Source organism: Raphanus sativus, chromosome 7 (assembly GCF_000801105.2).
Source record: "Raphanus sativus cultivar WK10039 chromosome 7, ASM80110v3, whole genome shotgun sequence".
Taxonomy (NCBI): domain Eukaryota; kingdom Viridiplantae; phylum Streptophyta; class Magnoliopsida; order Brassicales; family Brassicaceae; genus Raphanus; species Raphanus sativus.
In genome coordinates this window covers 22,707,391-22,731,570 of record NC_079517.1, presented here as the reverse complement: position 1 = coordinate 22,731,570, position 24,180 = coordinate 22,707,391, and the positions used below count along the sequence as shown (strand labels likewise).

The 24,180-nt window shown below is 34.6% G+C and overlaps 3 protein-coding genes and 1 pseudogene across 7 annotated transcripts; all 4 read right to left on the bottom strand.

Moving 5' to 3' along the window:
* Window positions 1–466: 466 nt before the first annotated feature.
* On the bottom strand, window positions 467–4,976 carry LOC108833649 (uncharacterized). Of its 2 annotated transcripts, XM_056990528.1 has the most exons (4): window positions 4,550–4,976; window positions 3,210–4,070; window positions 1,500–2,904; window positions 467–1,187 (listed from the first exon to the last, which is right to left on the bottom strand). In XM_056990528.1, exons 3-4 carry the CDS (start codon window positions 1,704–1,706, stop codon window positions 519–521), a joined length of 876 nt encoding a protein of 291 aa, XP_056846508.1. In that variant the 5' UTR covers window positions 1,707–2,904; window positions 3,210–4,070; window positions 4,550–4,976; the 3' UTR covers window positions 467–518. The 2 variants fall into 2 exon arrangements, with proteins under 2 accessions (XP_056846508.1, XP_056846507.1); XM_056990527.1 differs by lacking the exon at window positions 467–1,187 and having other exon boundaries at window positions 1,575–2,904.
* Window positions 4,977–5,124: 148 nt separating this feature from the next.
* Window positions 5,125–6,624, bottom strand: LOC108828606 (osmotin-like protein OSM34). 2 transcript variants are annotated; one of them, XM_056990529.1, is made up of 2 exons: window positions 6,176–6,624; window positions 5,125–5,729 (listed from the first exon to the last, which is right to left on the bottom strand). In XM_056990529.1, exons 1-2 carry the CDS (start codon window positions 6,568–6,570, stop codon window positions 5,399–5,401), a joined length of 726 nt encoding a protein of 241 aa, XP_056846509.1. In that variant the 5' UTR covers window positions 6,571–6,624; the 3' UTR covers window positions 5,125–5,398. The 2 variants fall into 2 exon arrangements, with proteins under 2 accessions (XP_056846509.1, XP_018457856.1); XM_018602354.2 differs by having other exon boundaries at window positions 5,125–5,738; window positions 6,176–6,621.
* Window positions 6,625–17,243: 10,619 nt separating this feature from the next.
* Window positions 17,244–19,517, bottom strand: LOC108841233 (uncharacterized; annotated as a pseudogene).
* A 221-nt stretch (window positions 19,518–19,738) lies between these two features.
* Window positions 19,739–21,565, bottom strand: LOC108840728 (iso-A82775C biosynthesis cluster protein B-like). Of its 3 annotated transcripts, none has more exons than XM_056990178.1 (2): window positions 21,478–21,565; window positions 19,739–21,150 (listed from the first exon to the last, which is right to left on the bottom strand). In XM_056990178.1, the coding sequence occupies exon 2, from the start codon at window positions 20,771–20,773 to the stop codon at window positions 20,018–20,020; it is 756 nt and encodes a 251-aa protein (XP_056846158.1). In that variant the 5' UTR covers window positions 20,774–21,150; window positions 21,478–21,565; the 3' UTR covers window positions 19,739–20,017. The 3 variants fall into 3 exon arrangements, with proteins under 3 accessions (XP_056846158.1, XP_018469056.2, XP_018469055.2); XM_018613554.2 differs by lacking the exon at window positions 21,478–21,565 and having other exon boundaries at window positions 19,739–20,785; window positions 20,931–21,369; XM_018613553.2 differs by lacking the exon at window positions 21,478–21,565 and having other exon boundaries at window positions 19,739–20,831; window positions 20,931–21,368.
* Between the last annotated feature and the right edge of the window lie 2,615 nt (window positions 21,566–24,180).

The following is a 24,180-nucleotide window of genomic DNA, read 5'->3' as shown; positions in this document are numbered from 1 at the left end:
TCAAAACTTGTAAATTCAATGAAATATACATAGTCTGTTGGTTATATATTCATCTAAAACTGATAATATTAATTTGTAGTAACTTTTTAAAGTACATTTTCCAATATTAGGGTATGTTTGTAGTTTGGCTGGATTATCTAAGCGATACGGCTGGCTTATTGAAACGATGTGGATGGGCTTTATTAAACCCTTTCGATTTTTGAGGGTATGTTTGTGGTTTGGCTGGATTATCTAAGCGATATGAATGGCTTATTGAAACGATGTGGATGGGTTATATTAACCCCTTTCGATTTTTGAAGGTATGTTTGTGGTTTGGCTGGATTATCTAAGCGATACGGCTGGCTTATTGAAACGATGTGGCTGGGTTATATTAAACCCTTTCGATTTTTGAGGGTATGTTTGTGGTTTGAAACGATACGACTGAATTATTGAAACAATGTAGCTGGCTTATTGAAACAATGTGGCTGGCTTATAGAAACATACCATTAGCTAAAGTCAAATACAAATCGTTCAAAAAGCTACTTAAATTGTTCATACATGTCATTTCCTTTTTCAACGAGGATATCTGCTGTCATCTTCACCCGTATACCTTGAATATTACTATCATTTATCCCATCAAAAGTCACGCCAAGCGCTAAGCATTCCACAAACTTCAATGCATACACTCCACAATCGCCAATCTGGTTGTTTTGTGGAATGTATTTGCCTTTCCTCATTCGGAACGCAAACTGCGTCTTTCTGGGTTTTCGGAATGTGGGAGGAATATTCTCGTTCAACATCGCAGGTAGCATTTGCGTAAGAGGCTTAAATGAATCTACAATCTTCTTTTCACTTTCGGGTGTTACCTGTCCAATGATTGGATCATAGCAATCAATCTTCTCCTTAAGCAGATCTACGTGAAACGCCACCCAATGATCGCCACCAGTTTGAAGCACTCCGTACAGATGATCCACATCCTCATACCACTTCAAGTTTGTAGGACAGTCCAGGGACATCCTACCGTTTATTAACTCTTCATAGCCATTATCTTTGAATTTCATCCGCGATGGATTTATCTTGAACTGCGTGTAATCGTGAACCAATGTACTGAGGAACCAAAAGTCAATAAATGCAATGCGCTTGGACCAATATGGGCTGGGATCTTGCATGGACCTTTTGGTGAGGACTCGCAGAAACGCACTAATATGCTATACAAAAACAAAAAATCAAATCAATATAAACGAATAATTAACTCAACCATATAGAAGACATAACTCAACCATATAGTACACTAAACTCAGCCGTAAATAACACATAACTCAGCCATAAAAGAATACTAACTCAGCCACATAGAATAATAAACTCAGCCGTAAAGAACACATAACACAGCCATATAGAAGACATAACTCAACCATATAGTACACTAAACTCAGCCGTAAAGAACACATAACTCAGCCAAAAAGAATACTAACTCAGCCACATAGAATAATTAACTCAGCCAAAAAAGAACATAGACTTACATCATCAAACAGCCATCCATAATCTTTCACTGGCCACGGTCTTTCAGTGATGATGATCCTGTAGAACTCACCCTCATGTGCTGCTGTTTTTTTAGTGGGAACGTTCTTATGTTTCTCTAGGTGTTCCTTAAGTTTATCCAATTTTGCTGGATCAACCGGTGCTAAAGGATCATATATTGCTGGTGAAGGTTCAAAATTCTTCCTCATACACGTCGTTCCATTGTCTCCAATGTGAGGAAAAACTGGTGGTGAAGGAGCATTTTCAGCGAACAATGCACGGCCACGGCCAGTTGGAGATAACTGAACATTTTTCTCCCGATATTCCTTAACTCTTGCAGATCTGATTCTGTCCTCTTCCTCCACATCAGACTCCGGAATCACTTCGTCTTGTGCTGCGATATATTGGTCAGTAATATCCGCAAAATCACTATCGGATTGAATCGGTTTCGGCTGAGGTACAGTTAATGTTATTACACCGCCACGCGTTTTTCTTTTTGGGGCCTCTTCCGCATTCGCTTTCTTCTTTAACTCAGCCGCCTCTTTCCTTTCCTCAACCAGCCGTGCCTTCTTCTCAGCCGCCTCTTGTCTCTTTAACGCAACCGCCAGTTTCTTAGGATCTGTCACTTTCTTCTTTGACTCAGCCGCCTTCTTTGCTAACTCATCCTCCTTCGTTGCTAACTCAGCCTCCTTATCGTCCTTCTCTTTAACCTCATCTCCTCTTACCTTTTAACTTTACCCTGCATCCGCGTCCTATGGTTGGGTCTTTAGAAGGAGAAACAGTAACAAAATCAACATCACTTGCCTGAGCTACTGTTCTGAAGGCCTTAGCAGGAGAGGCCTTAGCAGAACTAGTGACAGATTGCTGCGGTGGTGGTGGCGGTGGTGGCGGTGGTGGCAACGATAAAGATTGTTGTTCGAGAACTTTAGATAAGTACTCCTCCACTGTAGTTCTGACTAAATCAGCAATGTTGGAATCTCTAGACTCGTATCTGGTTAATCGCTCTTCAAATTTGTTGAATCTCTCATCGACGATATCGAATCTATTATCGTAGTTGTCTATTTTTGAAGAAATTTTCTCCAAAGAATGCATTATGGTCAACAATATCTTCTTGTTCCCAATATCTTCCGTATTTTCCTTCTCACGAGCACCTTTCCCCTCCACAGCAACTTCATCCTCAACAATGATGTTCACTTTCTTCTGCTTCTTAATGGGTGGTTCAGCCTTTGACGAACCACCAGCCTTTGTTTGTTTGCGTTTCATCGATGTTACCCAAAAATCTCTAACAAACCGACCTGTATATATGTCGGTTATCAAGTTCACAAGTAGCGTGTCATCTGATTCATCCGGCCACTGAGGAAACATCTCTTCTAAAGAGTCCTTCATAACCATTTTTCTCACGCGCACCTAAAAAATCAGCCACCAAATCAAAATAACTCAGCCATGCTAATAACTCAGCCGTAAGGAACAAATCACTCAGCCGTAAAGAACAAATAACTCAGCCGTAAAGAACACATACACATAACTCAGTCGTAAAGAATAAATAACTCAGCCGTAACATTTAATAAAAAGCCACAAAGTACCAAAAACCCAGCCACCATATAAACACTATCTCAGCCATCAAATAACTAATACCAAAAAACCCAGCTACCATATAAACACTATCCCAGCCACTTAATACATATTAAATAATAAATCAGCTGACACCTTACCTCGCCATGTTCTCTAATCTCCTCAGCTATGACAGTATCTAAACTTGTACGTGTACGCTTTCCACCCCATCGGAAAAGAGAAACTTCTTGCTCATCGACCACTCTCCCAAAACGCTCTCCAAAACAAGTGACAGACTCATATGCCCAAACCAATAACACGTTCGTCAGACCGTTTATGAAGTATGACTTTCCTTGTGGATCCAACCTCTTAATAGAGTCAACAAGAACTTCATATGCAATCCGAACCCATGGATACGTCATCATGGCTTCATCGTCGAATACTCTTTTTGCACTTTCAAACGGTATCCTAGAATTATGATGCATAGCATAAAGTCCCATGGCTTGAAGAAGTAACAGTCCTAGCCATTTACGCTGATCGAAACTCCACGCCGGACAGACCTCTAATGCTACCCTCAGTTAATCTAACTTTGGTCCTTGCCCAAGCGGCACCTTCAACACTTTCCAAAACTCTTTGTATTGGTCAGGTTCAAAACTTTCTGCTGGCACTGGATCTGTGTTTAACCCAATTATCTCACCAAATTCGTTTAAATTAAATCTGAGAGGTTCATCGCCAACTAGACTCCAAATCTCCTTCTTCTCTACTCGAAGCTGTCGACATAGTAGATAGTGTACAGTCTTACCAGACCACACGCTTTTGCGTTCAGCTAGCTTAACAATAATTCCAAGAGGACTCTCCCTCAGGTAATCCCACACATCCACTCCTAATGCTTCTCTGACGTTAGGGAACTCTCCCATATGCATATTGTGATTAATCTCTTTATTTTCTAGTTTAGAAGCCCCTTCAGCGTAAAGTCGTGGAGGATAATCCCATGCTTGATCTTCAGAAATAGCCATATGATCCTAAAACACATATATATAAATCAGCCGCAATAGAAACAAACTCAACCAAAACAAAATATATAACCCAGCCACAATATAACGCAGTCATAATAGAAACAAAACTCAGCCACAACTTAATCAATAACTCAGCCGCATTATAATCAATAACTCAGCCACAATAAATCAATAACTCAGTCACAATATAATCAATAACTCAGCCATATCATAACAATAACTCAGCCGTATGATAATCAATAACTCAGTCACAAATAATCAATAACTCAGTCACAATATAATCAATAACTCAGCCATATCTTAACAATAACTCAGCCACAACATAATCTATAACTCAGCCGAAATGAAAATCTATATTTTCACAACGTAAATCAAACTCAACTCAGCCACACTATCCAATAACTCAGTTACAACATAGTCTATAACTCAGCCACATCGTAAATTAAACTCGACCACAATATAAATCAAACTCAGCCACAACATACCGAAGAAGATGATGTCGTAGATACGATTGCGTAGACACTTTTGCAGAGAAGAGAATGTCAGAGAAGAGAATTTCAGACACAGTTCGATACGAGACGATTAGTTGTGACAAAGATGATATCGGAGACGGTTAGGGTTTAACAAGGTCGGCGAAGATGATAATGGAGAAGACGATATCGCAAACAGTTCGAAACAGTTCGAAACGAGATTCTACGTTACGTCGAAGATGATTTCGAACTCGGTTAGGGTTTAACGAAAGTTGTGAAGAAAGTTGTAACGTCGAAGATGATATAACTTTTTTTTTCCTTTTCATCGGAGTTATGGGACGGTTGATGACATAAATTAGTGACGTGGTGTTTCTAATTAGTGACGTGGACTTAATACTTAAAATTTGTATCAAAAATAACAAATTAAATAAGAGATTTTATTGTAATTTATTAGGAATCTGAAAATATTCTAGCAATTTAATGAAAATGTATGCTATTCTAGTTATATTTCAACTAATATGTGCTATTCTAGTTTTTTTCTCTAAAATTTATTTGTTTCTAAAAAAGCAAATCGATCAGAAGTTGAAAAATGACAATCAAAGAATAAGGAGCGGTGCTTAAAATTCCTCTAAGAAACGAATGCAATTTTTTTTTGGACCCTTTTTCATTATTCTAATATTTTTTTTTATTTTTAAGATTCAGGTACCCTGTAATAGAGGTTGCCCGGAAAGAGAAAAAACGACTCCAACTTATACACTGGTCGACCAACGTAACTATTATTGCCTTTATTTTTTATTCATTAAGCGTGAGTCACCCGTACATTCTCACGCGCGCACACACATACAATGGAGACTCGTCTCTTTATTAATTCTCCTCAGTGACCATCTTGATGGGGAGCAGGTCGGTCCCAGTAGCATCGAGCCCAGCCCTTGGACAAAACACGACCCTGTAGTTGGTGTTAGTGCAAGTAAAAGTGCTGGTCGGGTCGTCTTGTGGATAGCTGTAGGCGTCAGGACATCTCTGTTTGAAAAACCTCGAGTAGTTTGTGTCGGTACATGATCCCTGTCCGTTTGTACAACAGTACTCGTTCGTCTTAAAAACCGTGCACGGGTTGTTGCAACCGCCCGGCGCCCTCAACACGTTTGGACACTGTCCGTTTATGTCTGCGGTGCATAGTATCCGCTTGCAATTCGAGCTGGTTGCGCTGTACAAACAATAAACAATAATCATTATTGATTCAAAATGTTTTTATAGTAGATTTTCATTGTTACAATTATTTTCTCCACCAGAAACGATGGTTTCACCTATTCTAGTGTTACAAACAAAGAAAATCCAGGAAAAATAAAATAAACAGGAACGATTAGCATTTTTGTTTTTGGATTTTCTACATTCCGCCATTGTGACTACAAGATCAAATTAACAATCTTTTTTTTTTTAAACACTGAATTAACAAGCTTTAAAAACTACTTTTCATTGCACGCAGAATTTAAATTTTTGTTTTCTTTTTGAAACTTTATGATACTCTTTTATTCTCTTCACATATTTTATTCAATCTCTAGAATTGTCAACGGAAATTGAAATTCAACCAATTCTTTTTTTTTTACCCTTTATGAAAAAATTGTCGTAATCTTGTATTCTTACCTAAACTCCATGGGAATGTTAAATCCATCGACAAGTGAAATGTCGTAGAAGTCTAAGTTGTTGAATTGGTTCAAAGCATACTCAGCCAACGTGTTTGGTGGCTGGCCCCAACCGGTACATTGAAGTCCACCGGTACAGTCACCTGTTTCACATCGGCCACGCCCCGAAGAGTCAAAGTTACAGTTTGTCCGACCCCAAATTCGTGCCATAGACGTTCGAGCTGGAACATTTAATGTCCACGATTGGCCTGAGTTTAGACGCCTGCCCCCTCCAGGACTTGCAGCAGCCCATACGGTGTAACCGCATTGGTTCAGGATCTCGAATGTGGCGGCGGTCGCCGTGGAGATGAAGAAAAGGATGGAGAATATGAAAGCCGAGAGTGAGATGTTTGCCATTCTATATATCGACTTTACTACTTGTGTGGGCGTGTGAATTTTTGTTAGTATTTATCATGGATTTTATAGAGGTAAGTATTGGTCTGTTTGTTTTAGTTGACTAGTAGTATTTTTTTTTTACTTAAACCATTCAATGAATGTTAATTTGCCTATATATTTTTATAAATATAAAATGATGGACTGGTAGGGGCGGCTTGACTATGCTACTGAACTAAAGTTAAAGTATTGTTTCTAGATGAACAAATTAAATTAAAGTAAGACACGGCTCTATTAGATAGTAACTAGCATGAGATTTCCTTTCTTCTTTCGGTTCAGTTTGTTTATTAGTCGAGGATTATTTTTTTTATGCAAACTACGATTTATTAGTGAAAAAGTTACACACTTACACTCCATTAGAGGATGAATTTAAAACAAAAACCGGTGATTTTGCCACTGGTTTATCATTCCCTTTGTCATGAATTCATGATTTTTTTTTGTTATAGACTTGTAATGTTCTTACTATTATTTTCCATTTCCATTCATCTGGTTTACTATTTTAGTTGGCATAATTGTTAACAACAGCCTTAAGTATTTCATTCTTGCACGAAATAACTATCATGCGTGGCGTACCCTATTTTAGAAATTGTAGATTGGAGAAAAAATAAGCTATATTAATTAAAAAGTTTAAGGAATAGGATATTTATAATTTGTGATGACCAGACAACTATTATTATTTTTTACTTGAATGTTTCATTCTTGCACGAAATAACTATCATGCGTGGCGTACCCTATTTTTAGAAATTGTTGATTGGAGAAAGATACTTATAATTTGTGATGACCAGAAAACTATTATTTATTTTTTACAACAAACTGTTATTGTATTATTCAAATTCAATGTGGTCTGTATAATCATACTAGAATAAAACAACCAAAAAAAAATCTTTGTAAAAATATTGATCAGTCCTAACTGAGAAATCAGCAATTATGTTATGTGCCTTTAGAATATAAGATATTTTGAAGTCCGGAAAGCATATTCAGAGAATCTAAATCACCTTATATTGTAAAGTTTGGTCAAGCTTGTGGTAGCAGTCATATCTGTATAATTAATCCTAATATTTTGGCAAGTCGAATGTTGAAACATGTATTCCATAGTCCATCTTAATGTTTTCAGTTCTATATGCAAAGCAGCCTCGCTTCACCTTAAATTCTGCATCCCCATAATATGTTTATTCACTTGTAGCTCAAAAATTTTATTCAAATTCAAAAGAAGTCTCAATATCATTAATATGTTTATTATTTTTTCAGAGAAATTTTATTTTGTAGATTGTGAGTTTTCCAACCGTCAGAAGTTTTTAGCTTCGCTCAGAGATATTCAAATTTAGGGGTGAAGGATGTGATTCCAGTAACCAGAATGAGTTATTCAATTTGCAGTATGCGTCTTTACAAAATATGATCGAAAGAATATTTAGTATCTTCCAATCTTTTTTAGAATTGTTAAATTTGCACTTCCTTTCTCTTAATTAAGACACAAACAAAGTTAGTTTTGGCATGTGATGGATTACATATTTTTTTACGAGTGCCGATCATATGTTTTTTTCAGAAGAAGTAATCAATGAAAACAATGAAGAGGAAGAAAAAGTACATACATTTAGGTTACAAAAAAAAAGTACATGTAAAACAGACACTCTTGAATCTCAACAACGAAAGTACCCTAATAACCTGAGAAATATGACAATATGTGGACAAATGCAGTAAAAAATGGAAGTGAACGACCATCGTAATTGGTATTTGTTCTTTGTTACTCATTTAAAACTGGTGTATCCACGTTAGTTTCTTTTTGTAATGATCCTTTCTTTAGTTTTGTTTTCATTGTCTCCTAGTTTTCTATAAATAGTGATGACCTTGGATGGTGTATTGACGTTAATTTTAAAATAGCACTAGATTTTGATCCGCCTTTTTTTAAGGGCGGATATATTTTTTGTTGGAAAATTATTTTACGTAATAAAAATTATTTATTGATACATTATATATTTTTAATTTTTTATGAAATTTATCTTAAATTTACTTATATGACTTATTTTTTTTTTATTTTCAGTATGACTAAATTTTAGAAAACTCTAAATAATTTCAACCTGTAATATGATTTTATTTATTTAAACCGAATTTAAACTTATTTTACACTGATTTTTTTTAATTTAAATAAAATATTTTATATCTTCAACACTCTTGTATTGAAAAATTCATTTGTGCATTTAAAAACATTTTCTATAATTTTATTAAATTTAGTTTATGTGATTTAGTTTTATTTTAAATGAAACTATTTTTTAAGGAGTTAGATAGTTCAGACCCGTATTATGATTTTTTTGATTTAATCATTTTTTATTTCAACTTGATTCAGACCCGTAGTATGATTTTATTAATTTAAATAAAATATTTTATATCTTCAACACTCTTGTATTGAAAAATTTATCTGTGCGTTTCAAAACATTTTCTATAATTTTATTAAATTTAATTTATGTGATTTAGTTTTTATTTTAAAAGAAACTATTTTTTAAGGAGTTGAGATAATTCAGACCCGTATTATGATTTTGTTGATTTAATCATTTGTTATTTTAACTTGATTCAGACCCGTATTATGATTTTTTTTTTAATTTAAATAAAATAATTTATATCTTCGAGACTCTTGTATTCAAAAATTCATTTGTGCATTTCAAAATATTTTCTATAATTTTATTAAATTTAATTTATGTGATTTAGTTTTTCTTTTAATTGAAACTATTTTTTAAGGAGTTGAGATAATTCAGACCCGTATTATGATTTTGTTGATTTAATCATTTTTTATTTTAACTTGATTTTATTTTGAGGTTTCATTTAATAAATGATTTCAAATAATTAATAATATGAAAGATTTTTTGAAAAGATATGGTGCAAACATTTAGTAAACAAAATTTTCAAAAAGGCTAATAACTGAATTATATTAAATACTTTTTAATATAATTTTGGATTGTAATATCATTATTGTTATATTTTTGTTGCTATTTTAGATAATTAATTAAGGAGATTTGGAAGATTTAAAAGAGATTTGGAGAGATGTTGTGTGCAGAATTCCATGGACGTGGGAAGCAAGTACTTCTTAAAAATTCTAATTGTACATATTTAAATGGGCCACGAAATTAGGAATAAGTGGGTAGTATCTAGGGGTGTCAAAATGGGTCAAATGGGTCAATCCAACCCATAACCCAAATGGATTAACTATTAATGGGTCATGGATCAACCCAACCTGTTTATTACATGGGTTGAGTTGATCCATGACCCATTAAATTAAATGGATCAGATGGATTAATGGTTGACCCATGAACCCAACATCTTTATAATGAACCATTTTTAAGTTAATACCAAATAGATCGAATTGAGACATAAGTTAAGTTTAAGACCAAGTTAATCAAATTAAAATTTTATTTTTCCGGTTTTTGCGGAAAATTGCGTTTTGCCGATTTTGGCGGGAAATTACGTTTTTCGGTTTTGACAGGAAAATTGCGTTTTGCCGATTTTGACGGGAAATTGTGTTTTCCGGTTTTGGCGGGAAGTTGCGTTTTTTTCGGTTTTGGCGGAAAAATGCGTTTTTCCGGTTTTAACGGGAAATTGCGTTTTTCCGATTTTGGCGGGAAATTACATTTTCCGGTTTTGGCGGGAAATTGTGTTTTTCCGGTTTTGGCGGGAAATTGCATTTGCCGGTTTAGACGAGAAATTGCGTTTTCCGGTTTTGGCGAGAAATTGCGTTTTTCCAGTTTTGACGGGAAATTATGTTTTCCGAATTTACCGGGAAATTGCGTTTTTCCGGTTTTGGCGGGAAATTGTTTTTTTTTACGATTTTGGTGGGAAATTGCATTTTCGGTTTTGGCGGGAAATTATATTTTCCGTTTTTTTGTGGAAAATGTGTTTTGTGATTTTGACCTTTTTTTTTAATTAAAAACCAAATGGGTTAGAGTTGACCCAACCCAATAGACCTATTTAACTTGTTAACCCATTAACTTGTTAAACCATTAACCTGTTAACCCATTAACTTGTTAACCCATCAACCCATTGGATCAAAAATAAACAATTCATTTGGGTTAATGGGTCAATTTGGGTTGGGTCAACCCATGGATCATGACCCATTTTGACACCCCTAGTAGTATCTCTTGATTTACGACAATATGGAATGTAACTAAACCTGGTTCCAAACACATTTCATTAAAAATACTCTCTTTGTTTCCAAACATCTCCATTTTGTACTTCAACTTTAATAATATAGATTCTAGTTTTTGAGTTTGTATGTGTATGCTTTTTATATACTTTATCGACTTATTTGGTCAGTCTTAATGGAGAACTAGATTCTGACCCGCCCTTTCAGAGGGCGGGCATATTTTTTGTCATAAATTTTATTTAAGAAATTTAATTTCTGTATTTGCAGTTTTTTAATCAGATTTGTGTTTAATATTAATTTAATTTAGCATAATTTTTTGTAGCTATATTAAATATGTCAAGTTGCATAACTATACACTTGTTCCATATGTATTTCAGAAATTATTTTTAATTTTATTTCTAAAGTTTGCAACATATTATATTTTCTAAATAGTTATCTAATATAATTAGTCAAGAATATTCGTACTCAGAAAACTTGATTCAGAATCGATCCAAAATCAAAGTCTCATACTCAATTAGATTTAGTCTTTATACTCTGACTGTTCTTAAAGTGTTACATCTGAAAATCAATTTCAAACCAGCCCGCACCGAAAACCGAACAAAATTTTTGAAAAATGTTTGAAAAAATACAAATTTAATGTATTCTGTTAAATATGTGTGTCTAAGTGGGTTAATATAGTTTTCACTAACTTTAGATAAAATCACGTTTAATAAATTTAATAAATATTTTAATTGAATAACCTATTTAAAACCCGCTAAACTGAATAAGTTTATATGAATATTTTTTCGAAACTCAAAGAATCACAATTTAAAAATATCTTGAGTTTTTTATTTGGAAATTTTCAAAATATATTTATGGTTACAAAATATTTTTTTAGTGTGGATATATTTTTAAGGGCGGATATATTTTTCTTTTATTTTTTAAAAAAATAATTTTTATATTTTAATTTTAATATATTTATAATTAATTATTAATTTAATTTTGATAACTATACTAAATATGTTAAATTGCATAACTATACACATGTCCATATACTTTTCAAAAATTATTTTTAAATTTTATTCCTAAAGTTTGGAACATAATTTTTCTTAATAGTTACCTAACATAATTAGTCAAAAATATTTTGTATCTAAAAAACCAGAATCGGAATCTACCCAAAAATCAAAATTCCATCCTTGGTGTTTTGATACCTGATCCGGACCTGCGGTTGAACCGGTAAATCGGATGGCTCAAGATAAATCGGTTTGGATTTTGTGAAAAAATCAATATTTAAAAACCCAAGAAAACCCGCGAAAAATCACTAAAGTCTGGAACCCGATTACCAATCGAAGCACTGGTTAAACTAATAGATAAATATTTATGATTTTTTGTATGTCAAATCTTAACTTCTTAAAAATAGATAAATCTTAAACTAATAGATAAATCTTGATATTTTTTGTATGTCATAAATCTTAACTTCTTAAAAATAAATCAATAATCTAAACTATCTTGTATGTCAAATGAAAATAATAATTTATAAACTAAAGTTAAGTTTTTTCAAATTATTTTTTAAACATAAAATATGTACATATCCAAACTATTATTTTATGTTTTATAAGAAATTTAGATAATATTTAACTTTAATTTCTATATAATTATTTTCATAGCTAATATATTACTATAGTAAAATTAATTAATTAATTTATTAACCCGTGGTTCACCCGTTCCAAAAATCTGGTGGCCTGTAAAGTCATCCGGTACATACTCTGTAGACATGATCTATATACTCAGACGGTTTTTAAAATGTTATATCTGAAAACCAATATTAAATCCAACCAACACCAAAACCCGAACAATTTTTTTGGAAAATATATTTACAAAATAATACAATAAATGCAGCAGAACCTTAGTCAAAAGAAAGCAATCTTACATAAACTGTGAACCAATATATTTATTATATTTGCCTATGTTATTATCAAGTGTTAATATCAAAACACGATCAGAAAATAATTAATCAAGAAGTGGTTTCCTAGAATTAAGGAATTAAAATATAACTGTTTACTAATAATTATTTGAGGAAAATGAATCCGAAAATCATGGAATTAAGATGGAAGTTAATTACAGTAAAAGAATAAAAAAACTCTTAAATAAAAAGAATAATAGTTGGACAAAAAATTCATCAATTGGTCATACTTGTGTTTTAATAGAATAGACTGTTAAGGAATATATATATTCAGGGAATAAATTTGTTAATAGAATTTTGGTTGGTAGCGTAATAAATGAAAAATGCTTGCTATATGGTAGAATAAGCTTATTTATATTTATCAATATTTGGATCATTAGATATTAGGAAATATCATCAGTTTGTTAAAAAAAAAATATATCCTCACTATAAAAAAGAAAGCTATATACTCAGTGAATAAAATTTGTTAACAACATTTTATTTGTTAGCGTGACTAATGAGTAAATCAATTATAGCTATATATATATATATATATATATATATAGTCATTTAAGGAAAATAGAGAAACAATCGTTAGAATGACTAAAATTGTTTAAATATTATGTATTTAAGATTTAAATGCAATGGCAGTGTTTAAAAATAGCTAAGCAAAAATATATATTAAAAGAAAATACAAAACAATCGTTAGATAGATAAGTGATCATATATATTTTTATTTAAGGTAAATAAAGATCCTAAGATTTAGGTAAATAATAAAAACTGTTAAGTGTTTCTGTTAATTAAATGTATGATTTCCTGCTGTTTGAATAAAAAGAAATTTAGAAATATAGAATTAAATAAAAACTATAGGTTTTAAATATTTCAGTGGCAATGATCTGTAAATATTGTTGAAACAGAAGGGTTCTTCAAAAAAAGGTCTTCTGTTTTAATAGTATAGACTAGATTTTGATCCGCGCTTTTAAAAGCGCGGATTTGGTTTTGAGTAAAAATATTAGTTGGTATTGAGTAATATTTTAAAAATTTTTATTTACAAATTTATGTTAAAAATAGATATTCAGTGTTTTCATATCCGACACAGACCCGCAGTTGAATTGATAAACCCGATAATCAGTATATAATACGGTTTAAATTTAATGAAAATTCGTTAATTAAAAATCTGATAAATCCAAAATATTATCATTAACCTATGATCTAACCATTATTGACCTGTTAAAGCCCATAGAAATCTGATAATATTTTTAAAATTAAATTATTATATACATTTAAATTATACATAAAACTTTTAAAACTATTAGATTTTTAATTTTTGTAATTTGATATTTTTGTACTATTCGAAAAATGATATTAGAAAAACCAAAATTTATTTTTATGACGAAATAGGCTTAAAATTTTCGATGGATAAATTGTTGAAATTATTGAGATTTTTTTGTTTAATTGGACATGACTATCAAATGAACTTTCTAATTTGTTGGGCTTTAATTTATCCAAAACCATTTAAAAAGAATGCATGGGAAGTTTTGTAATTTCTTTGAAAACTTAGGAGTAGATTCACAAACATGCATCTGCTTTAATAGTATAGACTAGATTCTGACCCGCCCTTAAAAGGGCGGGTATTTTTTTGTTGTTTTTTCAATATAAAGATTGATAATTCTTCGTTTTAATTATATAAACTGTGACATGATCAAGTCTCAATTATGCGGGTTTGTTAAAGTGTGTACAGTATGACGAAATTTAAAATGCGTCACAACCATTTTATGTTTGTAAATAAATTAAATAATGGTTTTATCCAGTGTTTTGAAATCCGACCCGGACCCGCGGTTGAACCGGAAAACCCGGTGACCGAAAAAAAATTCGGGTTGGGTTTTGTAAAAAACCCAAAATTTAAAAACCCGCAAAAACCCGCTCAAACCAACTAAAAACCCAAAACCCGGTACCGGTTGAACCACCGGTTGAACCAGTAGATAATTTTTTTTTAGTTGTATATCAAATGAAAATAAAAATATAAAAAGTTAAGTTAAGTATTCTAAATGTTTATTAAACATAAAATATATACATATCCAAATTATTATTTTATGTTTTAAAGATATTTAGAAAGTAGTAACTTTAGTTTTATATATTTTTATTTTTATTTTATTTTATTAGCTAATATATTATTATATAATAAAAATAATTTATTTATTAATCTGCGGTTCACCCGCGGTTTACCTGCGGTCGACTCAATGATCCAGTAACCCGGTAAATCGTCCGGTTCAGTGTCCGGGTCGGTTTTCAAAACATTGGTTTATCCGAAATATTTACTTGGGCTATTATATAATTTTAAAGATTTATAATTTATATAAAATATTGCTAAACATATAAACTGGCCAATAATATTTTTGACTAAGTCTCATCCTCGTGTAGAAATTCAATCTCTAATATCAACTTATTAAAATTATTGCAGACTTTAATTTGTGGTATTGATATTAAAAAGTTTATGGAATTTGAATTTGATTATACAAAAACATAACCCGTTTAATTAGTTAGCAAGTCCATCTAAATGTTGAAATAGGCCCACAAAATCGAAAGACCATAATGCCATTAATGAATTTTTTAGTTTGTTCATATCATTAAGGAAATTTTTGAAAAATTTAAAATATTCATTAAGGGTATAATTCAGTAATTATCATGTTTTAATGGTATTGATGCTTGTACTATGCAAACTATTACACTGTTTGACTAGAGTTTAAAATATCTTACGGTAATATTATATTTAGATCAATCATCTGTGGTAACTCAACATGTTAACAATTTTGACCGTAGTCCAAACTCAAACAAACCAATCAGTAATAATTTTGTTTCCATAAATAATCGAATGCAAAACTGATATGTATACGCACCAATCCTAAAACAAATTACCACTAACTAATATTACTTACTTGTATGTATATTTTTATTACATAGATTTGAAAAATCATATGAATATACACGATATTTTTAAAGTTTAGTATAATGAGTAAAAAAAAAAAAAGAAATTACCTTCCAATAACAAATTTTTAATACAATCACAAATTAATACAACTAAACATCTTGAATAACAAAGGACTAGATGATAACCCGCGCCATGCGCGGGATGAGTTTTTTAAAATATGTTGTATTGAAATATTACAATTAGAATGTATCTTGTTATCAAGAATTTTTTTACATTTGATTTGGGGTGGACATTCGGATACCATTTAGTTCAGTTTGGTTTGGTTCGGTCCAGTTATGTTTCGATTTTTTGTGAGTTTGATCCGGTTCGGATCTGCGGGTTCGGTTTGGATTTGAACTCAGATAACTCATTTATTTAAAAAAAAAAATTGTATATACTTTAAATTTCTCAAAATATAAAAATAAAAAATTATTTATAGCATATAAATGTGTATAATGCGAGCTAAAATACTTAAACTTAACATAAAATTTGGTTAGCTTCAATATTCGGATAAGAAATCAATAGATATTTGAAGTATTGGTATTTTGAATATCATTTAACTATTTTAATCATGTATTTTTAACTATTTGTAAATATTTTCAAGTATTTTGGACAACTTAATAACATTTTATATATTTTTATATTCTTTTAGATATTAAATTCTAAAAATGATTAATATATTTAAGTATATAAATCTGGTATCGATATATTTGATATTCAAAATATTTCGTTTCGGATCAGGTTCCGTTCTAAAAAATATCATCTTAATAACATCTTACAATTTTTGGTAGTTTATAGACGTTTTAAAAAATTCAAAATATAACATATATAAAAAATCTATTTTTTAAATATGTTTAAGTGATTTTTTATAATATTAATTAAAATAAAATGTAGAGGATACAAATTTTTTTATCAAATATTTTTGATTTGTAATCATTAATTATCATATATACGTTAATCATATTAGGTAATTTCGTAGTTTTTATTTAAGGAAATAAACTTACGTATCTTTTATTTAAAGAAAGAATTTAAGACTACTAATTAATATGATAATTAGTTTAATAAAAAGTATAATATATATGTATATGGACCAACATATTTTTCTAAGGATTTCTGAGAATTATCCTAGTGATGACAATTGGCTACAAAACATGTTGTAATATTCCAGGATTAATATATAGGGGATGTATATGGACCAACATATTTTTCTAAGGATTTCTGAGAATTATCCTAGTGATGACAATTGGCTACAAAACATGTTGTAATATTCCAGGATTAATATATAGGGGATTTGAATGGAATATTAAAAGTTCTTAACCAATAACAATAAATTTTTGTAAGATTTTATGACTCCATAAATTAATAACAATGGATTTTCAAATTTTTTTAACTTCTTTAAAATTCTTAAACCAATAACCCCTATATAATTGAGAAAAATATATGGCAAATGATATTTACGTGTGCTAGTTGTGTCTATTGAGATTTATAGAACTCAATGAACCGATTTTAAGGTTTTGTGAAGCTAAGCCCACACACAAAAAAAAACAACTTGAAAACTCAAACAATGAGTTAATATTCCAGATATTGGAAAAATATTAATCAAGAACCCTGCACCATGTTCAGATGGATTAACGAGGACTTGTTGATGGTCTAATTCTAGAAGGCATATTCAAGAGTCTCCATGTTTCACGCATAAATGAGTGTTTAGGAGTTATAGACATCTTGCTCACCTCGTTATCAAGAACAACGTCATCATCACAGTCCTCACTGTCTGTGTCTCCATACACTATGACTTCATCCTCATCATCTTCGTCATAAGTCTTTTTCACCATTGACCAGTATATAATGTTCGGAGAGATAAAGCTTCATGATTTGACAAGCAAACGGGTGAAGAAGAGAGTAAAAATTTATGTAATTCAACTACTTTCACATCATCAAATTCAAAACAAAAAGAATGATTTCAAACACATCTCAAGGTATGCACTAGAATTTGCTTTAAATATGCTCAAGCCTGGGCAACCAAAAAAAATGAGTAAAGATAGTGAGTGGACCTGTTAGAGATTTTCAACAAGCACGGGTCGAAGGTGAAGAAACCACCAAAAGCACGAGAGGGCTCAGAATCAGGTAGGTCATCGAAAAGGAAGGCTTCCGAGACAATGAAAAGACCACCAGCTTTTGCTTGTTTAAGGAACTCAGAAACTACATATGGATTGCACTCCTATTCACACACACGCAAAAAGTTAGTGCAAGCTCACTGCGCTATGATAGTGAAAGTTACCTTCAACGGGTTTAGTGTGTGAGAAAAAACCGACTCCAGTGGTGTAAGCTGTGACTGGAAGAGAGGAACATCTAGGATTGATCTCATTCGGAAGCATAGCACGTACTTAGTGGCTATATTCTATACTTGTAACAGTTTCAGTCCACTTACATCGAGATCTAGCAACCTCTGCATTATCACCCTAAGGATCCGGTCGCCGACAACCTTTCCGATTGAGCTGTTCTCCAACTTCAACGAGGTATCCACATATGTCACTAAGCCCTGAAACCGCAAGACAGATTAAATAGTTGTCAACCACTGCAGGTATAGGCTCGCTGTTACTACATTTTTCTACATTTTTTTAAAAGAACTTACATGGCCTTTGTTGTATATGTTAGGCATTCTCTTGACGAGTATGGAAGGTAATTGAGAGGGAGCATGGGGAACTAAATAAGAAATCTCGTGAAGAGCTGCGTATACCGAGGAAAGAACTTCCCTCATCTTATGGTTGAGTATGCGGGGTTGCGAGAGTAAATTATATATGAGCATCTCCAAACAACAATTCAGATACTTTCCACTAGTAGTGGCCTAGCGATGGAACAAAAGCAAAAAAAAAAAAAAAACAAACTGTTTAGTAGATAATATAGATAAATATCTGTCTGACATGAGGCGAGCTGTGTTTGTGTACCAGTGATATGATTAGGTTTAGTAGTGCATATACTACATTAGGATCGTGATCCCAAATTCTCATTCCAAGAATCTAAAGACCATAGTAAAAGTCAGAGGTATAATGTGTGAATTCAACTCTAAATATTTATTTTAAAAGAAAAACTTACACGAATAAGAAGCTGTTCATGGTGAACTTCATCTAAACAAGTAACAGAGCGTGAAAGAAATTTCAGGAGTGTCTGCAAAGCGGATAAGAGCGAAGATTTTATGTCTTAACAAGATTAACAAATTTAAAGGAAAGATTCGATTGTCAAAAGACACACCTCTTGCTGTGCCAGAGCATCAACATCATATTTGTTTTGAATGTTGATTAATTGAACAAGCTCAGTATACTTGTGGGTATCCTTCTTGAATTAGCAAAAGACTATACTTTGAAAAGATATATATATATATATATATACAAATGAATAAGCAGCAAGAACTCACACTTTGAGCAGATGCAAGGGCCTCTCTAATGTCAGACACCACAGCTGTGTCTCTTAACTCAACATCATAACCACTCGAAACTTCTTCTGCTGCTCTCATTCTCTACCTGACCTACTAAAAACAAATACACAGTCCATCAAAATCAAACCAGAGCCCAGCATAAGAAAACATAACTCATACCGATGAAAAAATCTTCACGCACTTAGATACGCAGGCTTCAGATGCTAGTAGCTAATTCCACCTGAATCTCAAACTTATATACTAGAGAGGCCAAAGCTTCACCAACAACTTATTTTCTCGTCTTTGTCAAGGCAGAAGGAGTTGTACAGATCCAAATTAAAAAAGAAAACCTAACTTTATATCTTTACTAGAGGATCCAAACCGACCAAATTTTTATTAATATAATGATATTACAAAACTAATAAAGATAAAAGCTAAATCTAAATAAACAACAGAAAAATATGTTGTCTATCTATTAGCATTTTTCAAGTACTGAATATGAAAAAAGCAACGATAAAGTATTTATTAGACGGTCTCGCTCATGTGCTTGTATACTTCTGATAGCTATGAACTTTTTCAAAGCTTTAGAACAGAGTAAGAACAATAAAACTTTACATGGAAGGCTTCGTGGAGATTAGGGTGGACTTACCGCCTGGAATCTCCACGGTTATCAAAGAAAAAGAAAAACAATAAAACTTTCACTTTTGGACAATTAAGATTGCCTCTTTTTGGCTTTTTCATTCATTTAAATAGAGAAGATACAGAAACAAAGTGGAGTCATAACTCCTTTGAACATGGGAATTAAGGGAAAGTGGAGGAGATGGTTTCCTATATACAAGGAAGTCCTACTCTCTTCTTATTATCAACTGAAACAAAATGCAGAAAAGAAACAATTACGTAGTGTATTTCGGTTTGGAAAATTGGTTTGGTTCGAGACGTGTCGGTTCGGTTCTGTAACTCTATCAACTTCGAATGCTGAAATCAAGTTTCGGGCAGCCTTTCGAAGACAATCTGAGTTTCGTTACCACTGATAGCGGTTGTAGCTGTGATTTGGTCCCTGGAGTTTACATGACCCCAAAAGTTATAACCTTCCCATCCGGCAAGACCCTTTCGGCTGGACAATTCGAACCCTGTGGGTGTGCCGGCAATCAATTTAATACGACCATACGTGGCTGAAGGTGAATTCTTTGATCCATCCCAGGCTTGAGTCCATTTCCACGAGAAGGTGACTGGTGCCCCGTCGTACAATCCCTGAGGGATATCAAGCCGGATCTTCTCGCCGTTTGGAGCATAGTCGGGGTTAGTGAGCTTACCAATGAACACAGCACCGTAAAAGTGGTGCACACCCTTGGCTTTGCCTCCGAAGACTTCACTCTCGAACTTGCCTTGTGAGGACTCGGCGATGAGTACATGTCCGCTTCGTTTATCCAAGTCTTTGGTGATTTCGATCTCAGGCTTTTTGGGCTCGTGATGGTAGAGCTCAAGCATTTTGTCGGTGAATGACTCGGCCATTGTGTGTAAAAGGATGACTGGGATGGGTTCGGCGATGTCTTTTAAGAGAATGACATCGCGGACGGAGCTTTCGACGAAGTTGCCGACGGACTGCCAATATCGCTTCCAATCCTCCGTGGTATATGCGATGATGGCTCGCTCTAGAGAGTACACGGTGCCGACTAGTGGGATATATTCCACTATGGAGTACAGGACGTCTTCGAGTTCGGTGAACCACCCAGTCATGATGGCTTATATCTGTGTAGATGGATGATGTGTGAAAACTTCTACGTATGGAGATATCCTTTTAAAGACCAAGAAGGTGATGAGCTCGCTGGTGAAGGCTTTTGCAGTATATTTTTCTATAACAAATATATATAAAAATAAAAGGAAGTAACGTTACGTTTCTGATCCCATGTTCGAAAACGCTGTCAACGCCGCAGATTCCGCAGGCGTAGGTGTGGTCGGCAGATTCCGCAGGCGTAGATGCGGTCGATCGGCAGATTCCCCGGCGTAGAAGCACGTTACATTTCCATGTTCGAAAAAACTCCGATCTTTTGGAAAAAGAGATCATCTTTTCTTTCACTTTCTATGTACTTTCACAAGTTATTCGATGAATTTATCTATAAAATAAGAAGAAAGTGATGAAAACAAATGAAATCAGAGTAAAAAGGATCGCTGCCGTCGACATGATGCTCAGAAAAATATTAGGTCAAAGAAGAGAGAAGAAGAAGACGATGGCGAAATATGTTCCTACGACCTTTCATTAAAGACAAAAAAAATTAATTAAACCTAAAAAAAAAAAAAAAAAAAAAAAAATTGGTGTGACCAGTCTCGAACCCTTAATCAATAGCAACTCCTTTTCCAACTGTGACAGGATATTTCATTGTATTTGCTAATGCAAACATATTATTTATTCGCATATACACGAGAAAGCCTAAATATCATACCCGATTAATTAATCGGCGAACATGGCATTCTCCATCTTTTCACGAATGGAATATATCTGTTGAGCGGCGGTAAATGGATGATGTGTGAAAACTTCTACGTATGGGGATACCCTTTTAAAGGCCAAGAATGTAACATCCCTATCCCGGGCCCAACATTTTTTCCATGGGATCGGGCTTCTCTACGGCCCGATTAGCTAGAAAACCTAGGTCTCTCCTCCCCATCCTTATAAAAAGGATTGCAGCCACCTTCTTTTTGTCCTATTCACAAATCGAGGCGGAGCTCTGCAGAGATTCCCGGAGAACTGGAAACCCTAGCCGTCGAGCTCTCATCCTTGCGCCGCCGTCTTTCTCTTTTCTCCTCTCTCTTCTCTCCTCTCTTCCGCGCGTCTCTCTTCTTCTTCTCTCTCTCCTCGGCGTCCGATCTCTCTCTTTCTCTCTCCTTGCCGGCGGCGTGTTGGTGGTGGTCGTGGTGGTGATCGCCGGTGGTGGTGGTGTAGCTGATTAATCGGGTGGTTCAGATCTCATCTTCACTCGCTCTTGTGTCCAGCTCTAAGTTAAAGTGAGGTGATCCGAACCCAGTTTCCTCTCAAGTCCTTTATATTATTCTTGTTGGAACTAGGTTTGTTTAGCTCTTGCGTGGAAGTTAGGGTGTTAGTTCATGAGGGATCTAGGTTGCTAGATGCATGAACCATGATGCATAAGAACTATCGTACTGATTAAAAGGGACATTAATGGACTGCCTTGTGTTGATGTGGCTATCGTATAATGAATGCTTGTGTGTTGTTTGGTCCCATGTGATGATTGAGATTTCTCTTAGCATCTTGTTTAACGGTTGTTTATGATACCCTTGTGTTAAGTGATGGATGCCTGTATGTTAGCGAGTTGTCTTTGGTATCATCTATGTGAAGTGTACAGTGTGAGACACCGATATCGGGTGGTGTCTTGAGCATGAGAATGAGTAAGAGTCTAAGTGTAAGTGAATGAGTAAGTGAAAAAGGAAGTGTGAGTATGAGTAAGAGAACGAGAATGTGAAAGTGGAAGTGTCAATGAACTTGTTTGTAGTCCTGCTTGGGCCACCGAGAACGGGTGGGCGTCTAGGTCTAGGGTGTGATGTGTTGTGATGTGTAATGAACCGCGCGAGGGCGGGATATAAATAAGAAAGTGTAGTGGCGCCTTAGGATTGAGTCAAGCCAAAGAAGGTGGCTGTGTCAGGCTATGAATGGCCGGGGGGCAGACAGTGCAAGGTGGCCAACGTGCTGCAATCCGGGTAGCCTCTAGGAAGCTGGGCGGGTACGGATGCTCGGAAGAGGCGCCGTCCAGGATAAGCCGGAACGCGTAGGGACATCCGTAAACGGCTATAGAGTCCTACGTCTAGGTTGATTGGAGTCAGTTTGCTCTTGTTTTGTTTGTCGGGTCGGTCTCTTCTATTAATGAGTGTTGTGTAGCAATGACTGAGTTCATTGTATTGATTGACGGTTAGGTTGCTAGAATTGATGTTGTGAAATGTTTTATGATGCATTGTTGATTGTAGTGGCTAGTCAGTCCTGGTTCCCGCATAGAGTAATGTAGAGTGTCTTGCGGGCAGGCTGGTCTAGAGTCACTTCACTGAGTAACCCAATACTCAGACCCTCCCTTTCCTTTTCCCTGTGCGCAGGACTGTAAGTAGAAGTGTATGGATACGGGTGGATCAGAATTTCAAAGAAAGCAATGCGATCGTCGACTCATGGAACCAGTAACTGACATGGCGGGTTGCCTATAAGGGTATACGCATGCCTATAGCTCCCTTTCGATAACCCCGGTCGATCCCCGGGGGATAGGGATGCTACAACTGGTATCAGAGCGGGGGTTAAGATCCCTTAGTGCTATCCTAAGGGGTCGGCATTTCCAAAGTTTTGCAAAACCTTGTTTTAAAAAAAAAAAAAAAAAAGTTCGGAAGTTTTGATGATTGAGGAAATTGTGTGTTGTTTTCAAAATCCACCCATGGTATCTATGCTTCTATTATGGTTCTGATCGTGTTCTTGTCTGCAGGATGTTTCCGCTTGATCACTACGAGTGGAGGATGCCACGGTTGAGCTACGGGCCGGTGGGCACTCGGGAGCATGCCCGGAAACGGTACCGTGACGCGGAGGGCAACTGGGTGCCGCCTACGTTTCCAGATCCAGAGGAACAGTTCAGAGAGTTTCCCTTCGTGTACCCTTACGAGCAGACTGTGGGACGCATAGTGACGATGCCACACTTCCTGAAGAAGGCTATGGAGGAGCGTGTACTCCAGGGTTGTGCTACGTTCCAACTCGCTCTCGAGGAGGACCTTCCGAGGAAGCGGGGCCGGCCAAGCAAGGCGTCGGGGGTGGCCCGAGAGCCGCCGAGATCCATCGCCGGGAAATGCCGGTGCAAGACACTATTCCGGAATAAGCAGGAGGATCGATCTGTTGCTGGCTATACTGTGGACTTCATCAACCAAGCTAAGTTGTGTAAGCCGAAGAGCGCAGAAATGTGGTGCAAATGGTACAAGCGAGGACTGCGTAAGAAGATTCAGGACAAGGTGAAGGGTGTCCTAGAGCCTCTGGAGTTCGCCTTGGTGCAGCGTATGGCTGGATTAGCGATCGAAGCAGAAGGGGAAATTGAAGCTAAGAAAACTGGGCCCGGGAAACCGAAGGAGGGCGATGGGAACCCCAAGGCAACCGGTGGGGAAGCACCCAAGAA